The 19,129-nt window shown below is 30.9% G+C and overlaps 1 protein-coding gene across 5 annotated transcripts in view; it reads right to left on the reverse strand.

Moving 5' to 3' along the window:
• Nucleotides 1-19,129, reverse strand: part of LOC111085205 (coiled-coil domain-containing protein 151-like) — a 43,999-nt gene that overhangs the window by 24,337 nt on the left and 533 nt on the right. Inside the window, exons 2-8 of one of the 5 annotated variants that reach the window (XM_022382717.1) lie at nucleotides 18,359-18,423; nucleotides 17,523-17,623; nucleotides 17,125-17,258; nucleotides 15,749-15,870; nucleotides 13,177-13,254; nucleotides 7,302-7,481; nucleotides 1,187-1,291 (exon numbers count right to left, since the gene is read on the reverse strand). In XM_022382717.1, coding sequence (XP_022238425.1) covers nucleotides 1,187-1,291; nucleotides 7,302-7,481; nucleotides 13,177-13,254; nucleotides 15,749-15,870; nucleotides 17,125-17,224 — 585 coding nt within the window. In that variant the 5' untranslated portion in view covers nucleotides 17,225-17,258; nucleotides 17,523-17,623; nucleotides 18,359-18,423. Of the gene's footprint in view, nucleotides 1-1,186; nucleotides 1,292-7,301; nucleotides 7,482-13,176; nucleotides 13,255-15,737; nucleotides 15,871-17,124; nucleotides 17,624-18,358; nucleotides 19,081-19,129 lie in introns of those variants that run through there. The other 4 variants (XM_022382716.1, XM_022382718.1, XM_022382719.1 and 1 more) reach the window with 4 other exon arrangements.

Here is a 19,129-nt window from a genome sequence, read left to right on the forward strand (position 1 = left end):
CAGCTCGGCCCGGGCCAAACGGATTACCTACCACTGAAAATACAGCATCAGACACTGGCAAAGTACCTGAAGTGGTGACTGTAACTTCTGAATTCATAAGTGGGAAACATGAGGAAGTAATGTTATATTAAAATATTAATTTCACAACTGTGAAGTGTAGTGAATAAAGTTAAGAAAATATAAAAAAATAAAAATAAACCATTTCAAGGTAACTGAACAATGTAAAAAAGAATGTCTTAACTCGACAGCTGCCAAACGAGAAGTGATGATTCAGTAGTGGCGCATTGTGGGAGTAACATGCATCACATGATAATAACGCTCTCCTATTGGTGGAGAGGTGATGTATGATGATTTGCATGGCAGATGAGTTGGAACTTTGGATTCCAACAGAGGGAGGATGAAGGCTTGTGGCATGCGTTTCTGAAAAAGGTTTGCATACAGAGGACAGTACAAAACAAGAAGAGCTAATCTTGTGAGAAGAGGAGGAGTACCTTATCTGAATACAGATTACTCTCCTTATTTTCTGAATAAATTGGCTGTTATTAACAGGTTTAATTGCCTAATGTTTGTCAGGAAATCAGTTTCTACTTGAAACTACTACACACATTTATTACAAATAATTTTTGTAACATAACATTAAACAAAATTAAATTTGTAGTTTTATGAAGATATGACATATCATATCTTGCCCTTCCATAACTAGTGATGAATATATTTTTAATTAAGCATATTCAGGTAAATTTTAATATACTTTTGTGCAAAATGACTCTCTTGTAAGCCAGAATGTGGGAATGTCTTAAATTTACACCAACCCTCTACCCCAAGTATAAATTACAATACCATAATGGTTGTTCTATAGGCTTGTACTTGCTTGGTTCTATTTCCAAGCCCTGCTCTCCTAAAGAGTGGTCATACCTTTTTCAAAGATTGGTACAGAAACTTGTTCAAGTTAGTACCAGTTGGGAGTATATTTACCTTAAATAAGTTTACATAGAATGATCATAAGGGGCTGGCAGATGGATGACTGCAGAATCAGAATTGGGAGATATTAACATGACTAATCTTAGTAAGAAAATGGTAAGTGAACAACTTTAGAATCTGTATTGGGATACTTTAACACCTTAGCAAGGTATTGGTAAAAATATGACAATGGAATCTGTAATAAAAGTCTTCAAAATAATCTCACTTGAGTAAGAGCTTGGTGAATGGCCTTATATTTCTGATTTATGTGTCTAGCTTCTGACATTTTCAATTGAATGGTTTCATATCTATTTTCAAGCTCTTCCAGCCACTGAAATGAGAAATATAGAAATATTTTGTAAGTCCTACATGTAAAAATACAAAACAAAGTTTAAGTACATGATAATACTTTATTGTTAATATATATACAAAGAAAAGTTGCAATTTAATTCAACATATCACACATATGTATATGAAATTCATTTTAATTTGCATTGTATATATATTGGGGTGAATCAAAGTATACAGTTCATCACTAACATTATGAAAAAATCTCCAGAAGTAACAATAGTCAATCCATGAGACAAGGAAATTATTGGTCATCTTTTATATTAGGCTGTAAGAAACAGTTATGTGCAATAAAAAAAATAAAATGCCTGATCGAGAAAGATAGCAACAACAAAAATGGGTTAATTCACAACTATTTATTGGGCATTCCAAGAGATTTTATGCTTATTTTATGCTCGTAATTTATCATTTTACCTCCCAATAGAACAGACTTGTTTATTATCTTCCTGCGATTAGCTATTCTATTGGATAACTACCAAGAAATAGAACTATTTGTTTTTGTTAATTTCCAACTATACTCCCCCCCCCCCAATACTGTCAATCCTATTTGATATCTTGTCTGAAAATGTTTGTTTTTTCATATTTTTTCTACTAAAGAGGAGGAAAATGGTAGGAATCATATCATAGACGTATCCATTTAAATATTTTATAGGAAGGAACATACTTCTCTAATAAACTTTTAACTGGGATTGCTAGACACATCAGAATAAAAAACAACAAAAAAACTGAAGGTCTTGCAATACAGACCATGAAAATAAACTGTCATCATGGTGATTTAATTACCAAGCAGCCAGGAGTATGATCTCAAGATGCTAACCTTAGAGAAAAGTAGGATCAATACTGAGAGTAGAATAGATATCTACAAAGTATCCTAAACACCACTGCTGAGACATATGCAATTAAACCCTAGCTATCCATGATGGTCCAGAAAAATGGTATTCCAAGGAACACCAACTGACAACATCTAGTATAAAGAGGTGAAAACATGTAAAATTAGAGATTTAATTCTGATGCATATGAGAAAATAGTGCAATAGGACAACATATAGTAACAACTTATCCCAAAGTAGGTGTGCATGGAAAAGGCCAGTTTAGCCTGTCCAAAGATGGTGTAGAAAAACAAATGCCAATATCCCAAGAAGGAATCCATTAAATCTAAAAGCAAAAGCAAATATCCCATGGTAAAATTGCATGGGTTCCAGGAAAAATGACAATGTATCTATAAACTATCAACACAAAAACACACATTTGTAGAAAGCTAGCTACTTAACACAAGTGATCTTACTGTTATGATATCCAAGTACAAAGATGTTCAAAAGAACATTGTAAGTACCTGTAATATAGCAGGTTCCAGAACTTTAATATAAAGAATACTTTCAAACATGGACAGCAAAGGAAAAAACAAGCAAGCACATGAGAACAATGGAACAAACGTTTTATTCACAAGTACAGATATAATGGAATGGAATCTTTACCATTACTTGCTGCTTCAATGTCTATTATATGGGCTTCTCTTACTGCTGAAGCAGGAGAGTTAAATGTCTACCTGAGATGAAAACATAAGCAAGAATCATAATGACAGCATACTTTCATGTCAAACAAAAGTCCTACTGCATTGTTACAAGATTACCTATATCAGTGATAATCACCATTATGCATATTCAAGAGCATAAACCCCAACTCAAGCTAACTTGTACTAGTCTCTGTACCATCCCTCAAAATAAATATGACCTCACACCAGATAGGTATGTGACACATAAACAGGTTCAAACAAGCATAAGCCTTCAGAAAAATTGCTGTAGTATGTAACTTCTGTCTAGTCCAGTTTAAAAAGATTTCACTAACTACACACAGAACATCCACATAAAAATTAAGAAAAAGTTATGTGAACATACCTTAATAAAGAAGTTATTTCTACAAGTTTTGAAATGTTAAAATATTACAGTTCTTTTCCCAGCACCCCTCTCATTATCTGAGGACTTTCCTAGGTCTGTACCTTAAAATTAAATTAAAGATCAAAATTACAATTTAAATATCAAGATTGTAACTTCCTGTAATCCCTTTCTTGGACTACACACATGAAACATGACAGCTACACATACACAACAAATGGAATTTAAATGTAAAGGCTCAAACAGCTATTCAAGATAAAATCAATGTAAATTATCAAATAAAGCAAAATCAAATAAACTAAGAAAATGAAAATGAAGATATGGAGAGTTGGGTATGCTATATTAAAACAATTTTGAATATGCAAATTTGCAGGTCGTGTGACAACCACAGCTCATATAAAGTCACAGCAGAATGGATTGTAACATAACTACATTTTGACATTCTTTGCTATTCATAGGTAGTGTGATACCACCAAAAACTGATTGCTTTTGGGAAGGGTATGTACTATGTAACAGCTCTTTTCAATACAAAATATTCATACATTAAGATTATAAAGATGTGTTCAAATTTGGGACATACAATTTCAAAGATAAAGACATCCTTTGTACTTAATGATACTAGAAAACTGAAGAATATGGATGAACTTGAAGTACCAGTATTATCCAGAAAAAGAGCTGCATTAAGTCTTACACCAGCAGTGGTAAACAAAATGCAAAATCTTGTAACATGTGAGGCTGGAATCCACAAACACAAAGATCAGTGGCAAAAGCCATTCATGTGCCACAGGTAAGACTGTGAAACATAATCAAGAAGGAACTAGAATAAAACTGGTATTCATGTTGTTTCATACAAAGACATACTGGTAAAGTTGATGGATGCAACACCTATGAACTTCTGGACTGTTTATACGGGCACTGGAAACTGTCTTTGTACAACAGAAAGATTATTAAAAGCAAAATACTGAATGTGATCATAATGTTTCTTGCATGACCTGTCTTGAAATGAAGTAAACCGACACCATTTATTTTCCATTGACATAAATAAAAACTCAGCATTTTTTTAATTATGTTTTTTGTTCTTATAGTTTGACAGTCAGCTTGAGTTAGAATTTATAATCATAAGTAGATACAATTTCCAATGATGGTGGTGTTTACTCAATTTTTTCTTAATTTTTGCTTCTTCTAAAGTTGACAGCATCAAGCATAGTATTCAAAAGAAGAGAGTGATTTCATTTTTACACTATGTTCTTTATGACATGTTGGCTTATTTTGTTTCTTTGTGACCTTTTGGGTCTCTATAGGCTTACAATACACTAGGTCCTCAGAAAAATAAAGAATTAGAATACTCATTGAAAATAATGCTTCAGTTTCACTGGAGAAAAAATTTAAACATGTCCTGACATTAATTTTATTCACAGGTTTATGTAACAGAAAAAAATAGAAATAATGCAATACAAAACTGATTAGAACAGAAAGTTATAAGTGAAGCCAAGATTACTTAAGTATCTTAGTATCTTTTTCTCGAATAGTGGGCAGGTGTTAGAACATTGAAAGTTGGCTATTGTTACTCTTCTTTCCAAGGGAGGTGATAACAATTGTCACAGTACTTATAGGCCTATTAGTCTTATGTCAGTTGTAGGAAAAGTTTTTGAAAGTTGGATAAAAGATGCTTTGCAAAGTAATTTAAAGAAATTAAACATTTTGTAGGATAGTTAGCACAGCTTTACTAGGAGAAAATCTTGCTTACAAGGGAGATGGATGCAACACCTATGAACTTTTGGACTGTTTTTTTGAAGAGGTTACTGGTTATGTATATGAAGGTACGGGTATGGATTTGATGTATCTGAATTTTCAGAAAGCATTTGACAAGATGCTAAATAAAAGGCTTGTTAAAAAAGTTATATCTGTAGGTGTGGGGAATAGTTTGGCTCATTGGATAGAAAATTGGCTAGATGGTAGAAAACAGAGATTTCTTATAAATGGAATTCAATCAAACTGGGTTTATGTCATGAGTGGGATACCTCAGTGCTCTGTTAGGACCTTTGCTATTTTTGATTTTCATCAATAGATGAAGGAATGGTCAACAGATTAAGTAAATTTGCTGATGACATTAAAGTTTTTGGTGTTGCTGGCTGTGAGAAAGATGCTGCTGCTTTACAAAAAAATTTGATTATTTGGTGAGTTGGGCAAATAAATGGTAAATGGCTTTTAATAATAATAAATGAAATATAACACATGTGGGATATCACAGTTTGAATAATTTTAATGGGAATAACCTTAACAGTTTTATGAAAGAAAATTTTCTTGGTATAATGACTGATCACCCTCTTAAGCCAACAAAGCAATGTGCTGTTGCTTGTGGTATGGCAAATAGGATTTTATGTTATATCTATGGAAATACTGAAAACACATCTGAAGATTTTATAGTATCATTGTATAATTCATTGGTTATGCCACATTTGAAGTACTGTATTCAGTCTTGAGCTCCTTACCTTAGAAATGACATTGAATTGTTGGAAAGAGTTCAGAGGAGGACTACTAAGTTGATACCTGGGATAGAAAGGGTGTCATACAAGGATAGGTTAAGATTTGTGAATATTTTCTGTTGAAGAGAGTTAGAGATTGAGATGTTGAGATTGTTAAGGGAATTAATAGTGTTGATGACTATGGGACTCAAACATAAGCTTGGGAAGGGTAGGAGTCATTTTCAGCTAAGATGGTTTTATTTTTCTAACAGGGTGGTTGACCTTTGGAATTGGTTAATTTAAGAGAAAGTTTGATAAGTATTTGAATGATAAGGGCTGGCATTGAGTAATTGCCATGTAATGTACAATGATTTTCTGGTCATAAATGTAAAACTGCTTGAAGTTAGCCTAATCTTACAGCCATGTCTTTTAATAATGAGAAAATTTCTACTATAAGTCTAACTTTAACATCTTTTTAATGGTGTAGAGAGGTGACTACCATATCCACAACTGGTTGTAGATGGTGAGTTGTAATAGGTTTGGGGGACATTGTGGGTTAAAGCACCCAATACCTAATCCCTGGTTGATCTTGTTGATCTGTTTTGTTGTTCATTTGTAGTTTTTGGTTTATGTCAGATAGGTGGGATATCCCTAATGTTTTTGGGAGCTATTGCCACAGAAGTTTTCTGTAAAAACCCCCACCCACCATATTCTCCAGATATGGCATCATCAGATTACCATTTTTTTTGTTCACTTCAACACCACCTTAATGGGAAAACATATGCAAATGTGGATGGTGTTAAAGAGGGCATTGACATGTTTTTTGCTTGAAACCCAAGTGATTTCTTTAATCAGTGCATTAACAACCTGATTGTAAGATGGAAAAGTATCATCAATAAGAATAGAGACTTTTTCATTTAATAAATGTTTTGTTTTGATATATAAGTTGTTGTGGTTTTTTCATCTTAAAAATGCGACATTAATTTCTTGATGACCTAATATATATATATATATATATGTTTGTTCTACACAATGAATGTGCTTTATTTTTTCTTGTTAAATGTGTAAAATTAATGATTTAAACAATTCCATTATATTGTTTTTTCTGTTTGAAATCCTGTTTTTTTTTAAATTGTATTATCACACGAGTCTTTAAATGATTTTACTTGATAATTACAGATTTCTATGTACTAAAGTGACACTCAAACAGAAGTTATTAATTCATATCAAACTGACCTTTTTTTCCCATTAATTGCATTCTTAGGGGATTATTACTGTTAAACGCAAAAAATATTTTACTATCCAAAGGGGTATCCAATAAAGTTTTAATAGCCTGCAAATTTTGACCAAACAAAGAAAACCAGCAGGTTAAATGTATTCTCAAGACATGTATAGTGCCTTATAAAATCCAGTTAATTGTACCATCAAAATGAACCTGACACTAAAAGCATTAAAGTTTTAAAAATATTCAAAATACATATGCATATGTCTGAAACATCTGTTGAAATAACTAATAATATTAAAGCAAAAGGAGGTCAGAAATGTATTTGCTATTCCACTTTCATTCCATCATGTGTAATGCATTTTTATTGGAATCTCAGTGTATTATGTATTAAAAATATACTTCTAGCCCAAACCTGCGAGTTAGAAATTTGAGATCTGGCTTTATTTGTTGTTCCCTGGCATTTCTTTACTAACTTCTTGTGTTCTTGCTTCAGCTGTAACAGTCTTTGTTGCTTCTGCCAAATAGTGTGTCGGAGAGAGTCCAACTTTTTGGATAGTTCAAATACTTTCTGATCCAAACATTCAGCAGCTGCCTGTGTTTAACAAACAAAAAATAAAATACCATGAATTAAAAATTATTATCCACTAGCTATGTTACAACATATTACTTATTCAAATCTTTTTTCTTTAATAACAATTTGTCATACAAGGAAAACAATAATAAAGTATTTTATTTAAAGTAAAACATTAATTTCTCAGAACTCTTCAAAGGCTGTTTAAGTTCACAACAAAATCCTTATAACTTCAAAATCTTCTTTATAAGGCCCCAGTATTCATAACAATGAAAAAGGAAGGCACCATTGTTTAGCATATTTTACAGTTATCTGCATTAAAAATGATTAAGAGTTCCATCAAAAACATTTCAATATACAGTATATATTATTTAAAAAAAAAATAAGTTTGAGAAAGAACTGCACCAAAATATGTTACATGCTGACAATTTGCACTGACTGGTTGTCATCTAATCAATCTAAACATGCCATGTAATATAAAGCCTATAAAAGTAGAGCAATTTTACTAGTCCATGGGCCAGAAAGTGAAACCCTACCTCAACCCCAAAGGGATTTTGTACACCCACTTTTTTCCTGAACGTTTATAGTACAGAAGGGAAGATTTAACTAGTTTCCTATTATTTATTTGAGCTTTAAGATTTGGAGCTCACTTTTTTATGATTGCCCATTATATTTTAATAGTTTTTTTTTGAAAACTGAAATTGTTAATATTTATTCCTTAAAGACTAATCATCTATACTATAGGTGGATAATATCAATGCAATGTCTACTCAACTAGCTTTACAATGAGTATAAAGTTTGCATTTTATTGGCTTTCCAGTAGATACCAGATGCTTAAATGGTAGCTCTTCCTCATAGAATATCAAGTGAAAAATCACTGTTTTTAATTATTTTTGATTTGTTTTTCTTTTGTTTATTTTTTTGTAGTTAAGCACAAAGCTACACAATGAGTTATTTATTACACAAACCTGTGAATATAACTAATGTCAGGACACGTTTAAATTTATTCCCCAGTCAAATGCAGTATTATTTTCTGTTAGTGTTCTAATTCTTTCTGTTTCTGAGGATATTGCTTATTGTAAACCTATAGAGACCCAAAAGGTCACAAAGAAACAAAATAAACCAACATGTCGTAACAAACATAGTATAAAAATGATAACACTCTCTTCCTTTGACAACTATACTTGATGTCCCTTCATTGTGTTCATGCTTCATCATCAGAAGGTTTTGATGAAGTCATCATAAGATCCCCAGATATCCATGTATTTCTATTACTTCGGTATATTGGGGACAAAATTACACAGGATTTGTATTTTGATACAGGTTTTGGAAATAAATGCAAAATATTGATTGGAATATCAAAACACCTATTCAGAAACATGATCAACATTTACATTCTGACCTCTTAGGACTACATGCCTTTTCCTGGTGTGACACTACCAAGTGCTTTTGTCAGAAAAAAGAAAATCAAGCCATTAAACATGCTCAAGAAATACTAAATCTATAAGACAGTTTTTAGTGAACTAGGTACTTCAAATTCTATACTAAGTTATTCTTTGAAAGAGTTGGAGAAATTTGTGTGCTGTTTGTATGGAAAATCAAAATATACTGATATAAACAAACTTTGGTATGATCGGGCAAGATAAAATATCAGAACTAGAAGTGATCATCTCCTCTATGAGTATGATGGTAGTATTGACTTGTGTCTTTCACCACCATGTAAATCTACTTTGAGAATGTATGTGATGAGGGCCAGTTGTCAGACTTTAATATGGAAAAACATTAATAAATAATTCCCTAACTGGATACTTATGGATGTAAAATTGATGAAAGTGGGAATATCATTTATGATTGGTGTGATTCTTGTCAAATTGGGAAAAATGCAGAAACATTTGTTGCAGATATGATGATTATGATGACAACATAGTCTTCTATAGTTTGGCTGATGATATATTTAAATCGGATGACGAAATAATTGATGATAAAAATATATAAAGCACTATGTTTAGTCTGAATTAAATTCTTTATTGTCCTACAGATCTATTTAGAGTCAGGACTACTTGGCAAATATAATATTACCATGATGAAATATTATGTTGGTTGAGCAAAATTAAATTATTTTTTTCTCCAATAATTTCCCAGTTTTTCTGTTAGATTCAGTTAACTAAGGACTAAACACATCAAATCACTGTTGCAGTTTTATTCTTTACTCCTTTAAAATTGTATTGATACTAAATATTCCATTATTTGATGCATGAATGGACAGAAAATAAGAAAGACACAAATCCTTACATGTATACTGGGTTATAAGAAGTGGTTATGAATAATGGCCTGTACCAGCCTTAAGCTAAAATAAAAACACTGCCAAACAAATGAATTTTTACTTCTAATATAATAATCCTTCAGAAAGATATGGTGTCATGAAATCCCCATGAATTGAGGCCCAAAGACTATACTATGACCAACAGCATTAGTAATGTAAATCTATCCATGGCTCCAAGGTCTGAAATACTGTATGACTGGCATGTAGAAACCAAAGTTTTGGCTGGTCAAGGATACATACTCCATTTGAATAATTGTGACAAGACTTCATGTTTCATTGGGCAAGGTCCCCCAATGGTACAGCAGTATGTCTTCAGATTTACAATGCTAAAAACCAAGTGGGCAGATCACAGATAGCCCATTGTGTAGCTTTGTGCTTAGTTACAAAACAAATAAACAAATCATTGGGTAGGAACTTATATACCTGTAAAACAATGTTCCAAAGCATACAACAAATGTGGTGAAACAATAACGTAACTGCAAAGAGGGCAGTGAAACACTTCCAACCACAGGGAGTAATGTAGGACATTTGGAACAACGTTCCACAATCGTGCATTGATAAACTTTATGAAAGCATGAAAAAATGCTGTAATGTTTTGTGTAAAGGAAAAGGCTCACATACAAAATACTAATGCATCATATCATTTATTCATTTTACTTTTTGTATTTTCTGTTATAATGTTTTATACTGTTAATTAATTAATTCTCCATCTAGGTGTCACTACTTGTTGTTCATGACTTATGTATGTGTATCACTTATGTGTTTCTAGAATTATTTCCATTACTGTATATCTGTTAAAAATACTGATCACTTGAAGGTAATTTACACAGAAGACAATGGTATTAAAAATGGTATTCCTAAGTCTTACTGAGTAGCTGTCAGTTTACAAGTAAAACAGTGATCAGTTAAAATAAACTGGATGTAAGATGTATGTGAATACAAATGAACAAACTTATCACTTAAAACTTTTATGTATGCCTGTGTTTACAAATGAAAAATATCACTCACAACACTTGTGTATCATGTCTGTTTTTTTCAAATACTAATGATTCAAATTTCCTGCATAGCACAAAAATAACCAGTCAGATATTTGTGCAGTAGCTGTATGTGTTTATGTATACAAAACATTGGTCATTTATGAATCTTTTATGTAGCAGCTCACTTTCATTACATAGTGGTGCACGATAGTGCCATGTATTTTCTACTCCCTTAGTTAATAAACACATTTTAACTTTCCTTTTTTCTAGCTCTGTCTGGAACCTCGTCTGCTAATTGGCAATTAGCCAAGATAGGTCACAATGTACAGAAATAGAAAGCTGTCTTTTCTATTGGCAAATCAGATAACGGCCCTTGGTTTTCTCCCTGTTCACTTCAGGGACTCGAGTAAAAGTGAATAGAGGTCACGTATACAATGGCTTAAGTTGTTACTGTACTTTCTAGTATTAAAAGCCAGGTCCTTCCCTGCTAGTCAGATTTTGCAGATATTTTAGATTTTTGCCAAGACTTAAGACTCAAAATTTTTGATAAGATCTGACAAGACATTTAGAACTTTGATACTAGCTATAACTTTTTTTTTTATTTTAGTTTAACTTGAGTTTAGTTTTAATTTTGAAGTTTCATCACACAGAGGACACACACATTTGACTAGCGCGAGAGTGAACTCACTAAGATTTCACTTCTTTTCTCTCTCTCACCAATCCAACAAACTCACAACAAAAACACTTGTATTTTTCGGAATAAACACTGTAGTCGATTACCATTTGGCTTTGAGTCTATCTTCTAGTCAATACTGGTTAGAGATCAGAAAGATACTCAGCCACACTCTATAATCTGGTATCTTATGAACTTCCAATTAGCTGGCCTAATTTACTGCTATGTGGGAAAAACTGTTCTATGGGATGGAAATACCATACATAGAACAATCACCACCCAAAATTCAATTGTAACAGATGTCTCTGTATTCAAATCTAATACAGATCACTCAAACTTTTTGTGTAGAAGCTATGCTTCAAAATACAAAAATGATCACTTGTACCTTTTATGTGTGTGTGTGTAGCACCCATCTGTGTTTACAAATAGTAAATTATCTCTCACAACTCTTGTGCAGCAACTGTATCTATTTATTAACAAAAAGACACTCACCACACAAACTTTTTGTGTATGTAGCAGCTGACTGGCTTTAGAAGTAAAACCCTAATCACTAAAAACCCTTGTGTAACAGTAGTCTGATTTATTCAATTTTAAAATATATTTACATAGAGATGGAGTTTTGTATTTCATAGTGTTATTAAATTTAATTTTTATCTAATAGTTTATGATATGGTAACAAATTGGTTTAAAATCTGAAAATGTAGGGGGTTCTTTCAAATTGAGAATAGGGCCAAATTTCAGCATCCAAAGCAGCCTGGAGAAAACCATATTTGTGTAAAACCTTTTGTGTTTACACATAAAACAGATTTAATTAAAGTCTCATATCTAGTGGGTTTTTTTAGCTAAAGAACCCAAAATCTCAGGTTTTTAAGCAGAAAACTCTTAATAATGATTTCTCATATGTCCTGATTAGCAACTATCTTACAAGAAATCACAAATATAACAAGTTGTATCAGTTATTTGTTTTAAAAAACAAATCATCAAGTTTCCTTTGCTTAGTTTCTCTCTTTGCAGCCTTTAACAAACTTTACTATTGTAACAGGTCAATGTAATTTAGCATGTATATGTCTAAATGATACTTGTACTGAAGTATTTCAAACCTGTGTATATTCAACATTAAATGATAAATGCAGTACATGAGACTAAAATAATTACCATTAAGTAGCCTTCATAATTAAAATATGCCATTCTCTGATAAAGAACTTATTTATCACAATGTAACATAGTGCAGGACATCATGGACTATGGTAGTAACTTGCTTAACACAATTAATGTAATAGAACTGTCACAAGGAGTCCTTACTTGAAGGACATCACCTTGTCCTAATCATAATATGAGCATACTTAAAGTACATCAATTAACATGAATGTAATTTCCTTTTCCTACTGTCTACTTATTAATTGTAAGAGAATTAACTAACAAGTAACATAGTTTATTTTATGTATAAACAAACTTATTTATTTCAACATCTATTCACAGCTGGTGTATAACTCAGGAAACTAAAAAAGATTGTATCAATGTCTCTTGTGTCACATCAAACATAAGAAGTAGCTTACATATATTAATTTTTTCACTGGTTTGTAAATATAAGTTTAATAAAATGAGCATCTGTTTGTGTTAGATTAGTGTATACCAAGAGTGGGTTCCTTGGGACATACTGTCTTCACTTAGGTGATGAAAATAAAACACATTAAAGTATCTTACTTGTGGTACAATATGAAACAATGAAAGTAACTCACTCACTTGTCCCATTTTATTTTTCATTACAGCTGCTTCTTTTCGATGATAATATAGTGATCTTTTTATGACCTGTTCATCACTCTGTCCAAACAAAGAAAATTCCACTATTATAAGCATGTATCTACGTTTTTAAAATTATTATGGAACTTACAACGTTATTACCATTTGATTATAAGAATCTTTTTAGTTTAATGTGTTGTAGTATTAAGACTCTCCCACCTCTTCCCATTCACCAATTTGTGTAATATCTCATGATCAGTTTATATCTAACTAATTATCTAAATATTTGGGATGTCTTTCTAATAATTAAAATCATACACGTGTATTTGCATTGCAACAGAACCTCTACAAAACTGTTCTTTTACTACAGATTCTTTCTTATAAAAACAACTAGATTTTTGAAGGATGGGGGCCATCAAGGGGTATTTATGTACATTAATGCATTGTAATAAGAAAAATGTGGGTTACAAATACCAAAAAATAATTACTTGTAGTTTAAATGTACCATTGAATGCTATTATAAAACTAGTATGGAAATAAATAGAAAGTATTTAACATCTGTCTCATGAGGAGGAGGAAACTTGGTGTATTGTACATTCCTGTGTTAGTCAAGTGTACCATTGTAGTTTGTATCAAATAAAGGACGATGAAAATTGGGCCACCACATCATTATGAACAGATATATTGGTAATTACTTTCTAATGATAGTTCATACTTATCCCACCAAAAAACTATCAAGTGACTTAGTATACCTGAGTGTGATTGGACATTACAGATTGCTACTGTAAGAAAAATAAAATGCTAAAATTTGGAAAAACCTGAAAGAAAGGGGACTAATATTCCAGAAACAATGCAAAATAATCAAAGAAGACATAAGATATGAACACTTAAAAGCTGTGGGGTCTCTAGAGTAGGTGTATTGTATAATAATATATCTATGTGATACACACTTATAAGGGTTATACAGTTAGATATAATTATTGTTTGTTTATGTTGCTTGGAAGGTTGAATTGCCCCATTAAGAAATATAACCTGTCCCAAGAGTGGAAATCCTAGAGGAAAGAAAGTATATCTACCAATAAAATAAACTAAAATTTAAGATGATATAAAAAGGGGGAGTTAATGAGCTAGAAAGCAGATGATATGGTGTCTAAGTGCAATTGCATAACACATAAATATTACATATGGACAAAATATCCTTTCAGTCACGTCTTTAAAAGAAGAATAAAATGTTGTCATTCAGAACAAAGCCAAAAACCTGTCTCTTGAGATCAAACTTGGATTTCACATCAAAGACTGGTATTACCTAAATTAAAATCATAATTGTATAGAAGTTTTAAATAAGGCACACCACTTTTTGAGGTTAAGAATTTTCAACTTCTTCAGAAAAATTGAAACCATAATATCACTGACAAGAGATAAAAAAAGACAGTCCCTCTATTTTCTTTCAATCAAACAGAAAAAGAAACCTCTAACAACCAATGGAATGTATCAGTAAAAACCATATAATACTGCACTGTAATCTGTCAGAGTTCATATGAAAATTTAAGAGATTATGAAATAAAAAGAAATTCAATTACCCTCCCCAGCTTCCAAAGTGACAAGATAAAAGTTTAAAGAACACTGCCGATCCTTCCCAGACACAATATGAAAAGAGTCAAGGGTATAAAATCTGAAGGAAAGAATCCATAGAAACCAATTTCACATTAAAAAAAATTCAAAGGTTAAGAAAAATGAAGATAATGTTTGATGCTTAAGAATCAACACAATGTCTTGTTAAGGAAAGGGCTTAAAATATTTTGGAAATGCTTGAAAGTAGAAGTTGATGAAAACCCAAATTGTTGAAGCAAACATATAAGATGTGGAATATTAGAAAAACAGGGAATCTAATAACCCAACATTTTGAGTGATGTATTTTTAAAGAAATCATGTCCTTTTTACAGTATACCAGATAGTGGTAATCCACAAAATCTAAAGTCAAACATCAAAGTAAATGATTAATGCCCATTTTCAGGACAAAAGAACAAAGAACACAGTCATACTCAACAGAAATAAAACTGTGAATCAAAGGTTGAGTTAAATAGAAATGTTTTACTAAACACTCCCAATTTAAAAATAATCAATAATAAGCAGGAACCTAAAAACGTATATTTGTTTTTAATAACAAAGCTAAACAATGAGTTACTTGTGCTCTGTCCACTACAGAGAATTAAACCCTGGATTTTGATGTTGTAAATATGTAAACTTAGTGCTGACCCATTGGAGGACTAGTATGAAGGAATTATACATTTCAGAAAGGGTTCTTCATGTATGGAAGATTTTAGGGTCATTGCTTATTTGGCAATGAGTACTACAAAATACTTTAAAATATGATGTAAAGGAACAAATAAAAGTGGCTTAGTACATATCAATAATACATCAAAAATATTATCCTGATTATTTAAATTAATTAATTTAAAATACTACTTTTAAAAAAAAATGTTTATTTTTTTTTCTCAAGTTACTGATTAATTTTGTACAAACCTTAAAAATCTAGATTTAAAAAAAAATGTATATACATATACCTTTAACTTACTGTTTCAGCCTTGTGGAGCTGTCTTTGCAAACTTATTAGCTCTTGTCTTAAAGTTGTAATTTTTGCTTTATTTTGTTCTTTTTCCTCTTCCCTCATTTCTTGAGCAGCTCGTTGCTCTCCCTCTTGAAGAGTCATGAACAGACACATTTTTAAGTAATTTTTGTTGCAAGTAAAGGAAAAAATTATATGTCAGTAAATATAATTAACCTCAAACCAAACAATTTTGGCATAATGCTTTCCACAACTTGTGATTCTACTTTTATAGATAAAGACAACTGTAAACTAGCTTCTACTTAACTAATACATAAAAATTTACTTTCAGTATCCAACTGCAATTAAATAAGTAGCTTACTAGATATGTAGCCACATGTAATTCATCTATATTGTACTGATGACTGAAGCTTGACTCATTCTGCTACAACTTTGTAACCTAATCCTATCAAAACTGTATGATAAAACTAAAACTACACATTAATGACATGTATCAATAGAAGGGTACAATAAAATGCAGCTCCATATCATATATCCATGTTTTTCTTCTCACATCTTGTGTAACAACACTCATTCAAGAATCTAATCAACATTAAACTTTCATTACTAGAAACAGCTCAGAAGAGTTTACTCCCATTTAGTCTACTCTAAAGTAATCATATACCAAATTAAATGTTTTATATTTTTTCTGGAAAATTGGTATGCTACTTTATTGTAAATGGGAAAACTTTAAAGCAGTATTATAATTTCTTGAGAACAAGTAAGTTTTTTTATGTGATATATTTGTAGTGAATATGTACATGTACATGAAAATATCAATATGTGAATGTTTTAAGTCTATTGCATCGTACTGTAAACAGTACATATACAAAAATGTTTTGTTTCTAAACCTTTGCCAAAGTGATTTTTGTATCTAAACCTCATTCTATATTTGACAACCTGATGATTGTATTTTTTTGGTTTATTCCCATTTAGTCTATTGCCAATGGGAGTAGATGAACTGTTGTGTTACTCTTTGAAGGTGCTGAGAACAAGGATAAACATCAGGAAATTCCAGCATGTGCTGAAGCACCAGAAGAAGCATTAACTGAAAAAATTAGTGTCAACAGCAAGAAAAACAGAATGAGTGATAAAATCCAAAGCCAATAAGATCAAAGTTTAAATATTTATCATCTAAATAAATGTAAAACAATAAAATATGAATAATACTACACAGTAGCACATGTTCCAGATTAAAAAATGATCTTAAAGGTTTATGTAGAACAGTCATGCATGTTCACACACAAGTCAGAAGGCTATCAATAGGAGAGAAAAGTTTGATACTGAAAGAGACTCTCACAAACAAACAGATGACAGGCTTAATACAAAAAAGAAAACATTCTCACCTAAAAGCTGAATGTGTTGCTTAAAAGCATCAGTTTTAGAGAATATTTGAGACTTATGCAATCTGGGATAGGTTGCTACAGGTCGACTGCTCCGTTCCATACTTAAATATTTCTCCAACAAATGAATTTACAAGCTAAACCAGAAACATATATTTAAAATATATTAAACACTTATTATTTACAATACTATCATATACTACTAACTCAATTTAAAAACAGTTCACAATTGAATTATTTTAATTGAAAAATTAGCAATAGCAGTCTAATATTCATATTCTAATGGTGTACTGTCTATTTAATTGATATAGTTTCCAGCAAATTGCAATTTAACCGAAATACTGCAAAACTGGTAGGAAGAGATTAACATCTTACAATTAACAATACATAAATTACTTAACTGCTAATATTCTGTAGTAGATCTTAAATAACAATACAATTTATCTTCTCAGGTGTTTCATCTTGCAGTTATAGTGCATGTTGTCAAAATATCATCAGAATCCTGGACACAACAAAACAAAACATTTTAGGGTTTCTTATAATCTTTTTTAAATGGAACATTCAAAGTATGGGTACATAATACAATATCACACATTTCTATAAGTGTTATAATATACAAATTATACAGAAAAAAAGCTATTTTGCATTGTAGAAATTAATTATATTAATTATTAGGCCTCAAAACTATCCAAAGATAAAACCCAACCTTCGTATATATAGGAACTTAAGCAGTTTCACGAATTCTATAAGCTAGTAAATGTTGACAACAAGAATACAATCCAATACCCTACTAGGTTTTCTATCACACTGACTCCATGTAAATAATAAGAATGATTTTTAAGTCAACACTTTTTTGAAATGGGAACTAATGCTCCTGATATTATATTAGTTCAAGTTAAAAAGTCTGTTTTTTATCAAAATGTATAAGAGTATGAAGTTTATTTCAAAACTAATTCATACAAGTTCAATATTCCTATTTAAATATAGCTAATTTATACAAAAGTAAAACCAATGAGTCGAATAGTATGCACAAAGTTTGAGAATCTATCATTTAGTGTTATTAAATATTGCACCTTTAAGTCACAAATTTACTAAATCTCAGTTTTGTTTAAAGATCCCCTTCACAGATACTTTGGTATTATTTATCATAAGTAAAAAATAAAAATACTGAATCCTAATGAAGATTCTTGTTTATCATTAAGGGTGTAATACTCATAAGTATTGATAATCATCTTACTTGCATCTCAGCTTTTCTTTAGTTTGTTGCCATACTCGAGCTCAGTGGTACAATGCTTTGCTGTTCTGTAGTACATATATTAAGTACAATAATTCAGAATATAATATAAAAACATCAGTTATTTTAATAAAAGATCAGAACATGTTCATATTGTTGCTTGTAAAGGATTAACCAGGAAACTGCAGTACATCATTTTACTTTTTGAATTCTTATGGTTACTAGTGAAAACCAATCATTCACCAGTGGTAACTATATATACCACTACAGTGACAAAGATAAACCTGTGGTAATAAGAATTGCCAAATAATAAGTGCTAATACTGTTATAAACTCAGTATTACACTGAACATAAATTAATAAAATTTATGTTAACAAACAAACAAAATACATTCATACTTTTTACTTTGAGTGACTATATTTTCAAAATGCTATTTTTTTTTCATAGCAATGTTCAAAAGACCTGTATATAATAATTTTTTGAAAATATATTAGAACAACACAAAAGCTACAGTCCAAAGAACATATATTAACAAAATTGTATTCATCTGAACTTTTCCACTTAAACATTTTTGATAATTTCAAAACATTTATTTCAAGTCGTATTATTAGAGTTCACACAATAAATATTAGTACTTTAAGTTTTACAGTAATTGTAAGCAGTATGGTATTTCAAAATGGTTCTTGTTTTACTCATAGTCATAAAGATAACAATTAACCTATTTTATATATTTACTATTCTTTGTTAAAATTTAATAAATGATCATAAAAAGTT

Source organism: Limulus polyphemus, unplaced genomic scaffold, assembly GCF_000517525.1.
Source record: "Limulus polyphemus unplaced genomic scaffold, Limulus_polyphemus-2.1.2 Scaffold273, whole genome shotgun sequence".
NCBI classification, from domain to species: domain Eukaryota; kingdom Metazoa; phylum Arthropoda; class Merostomata; order Xiphosura; family Limulidae; genus Limulus; species Limulus polyphemus.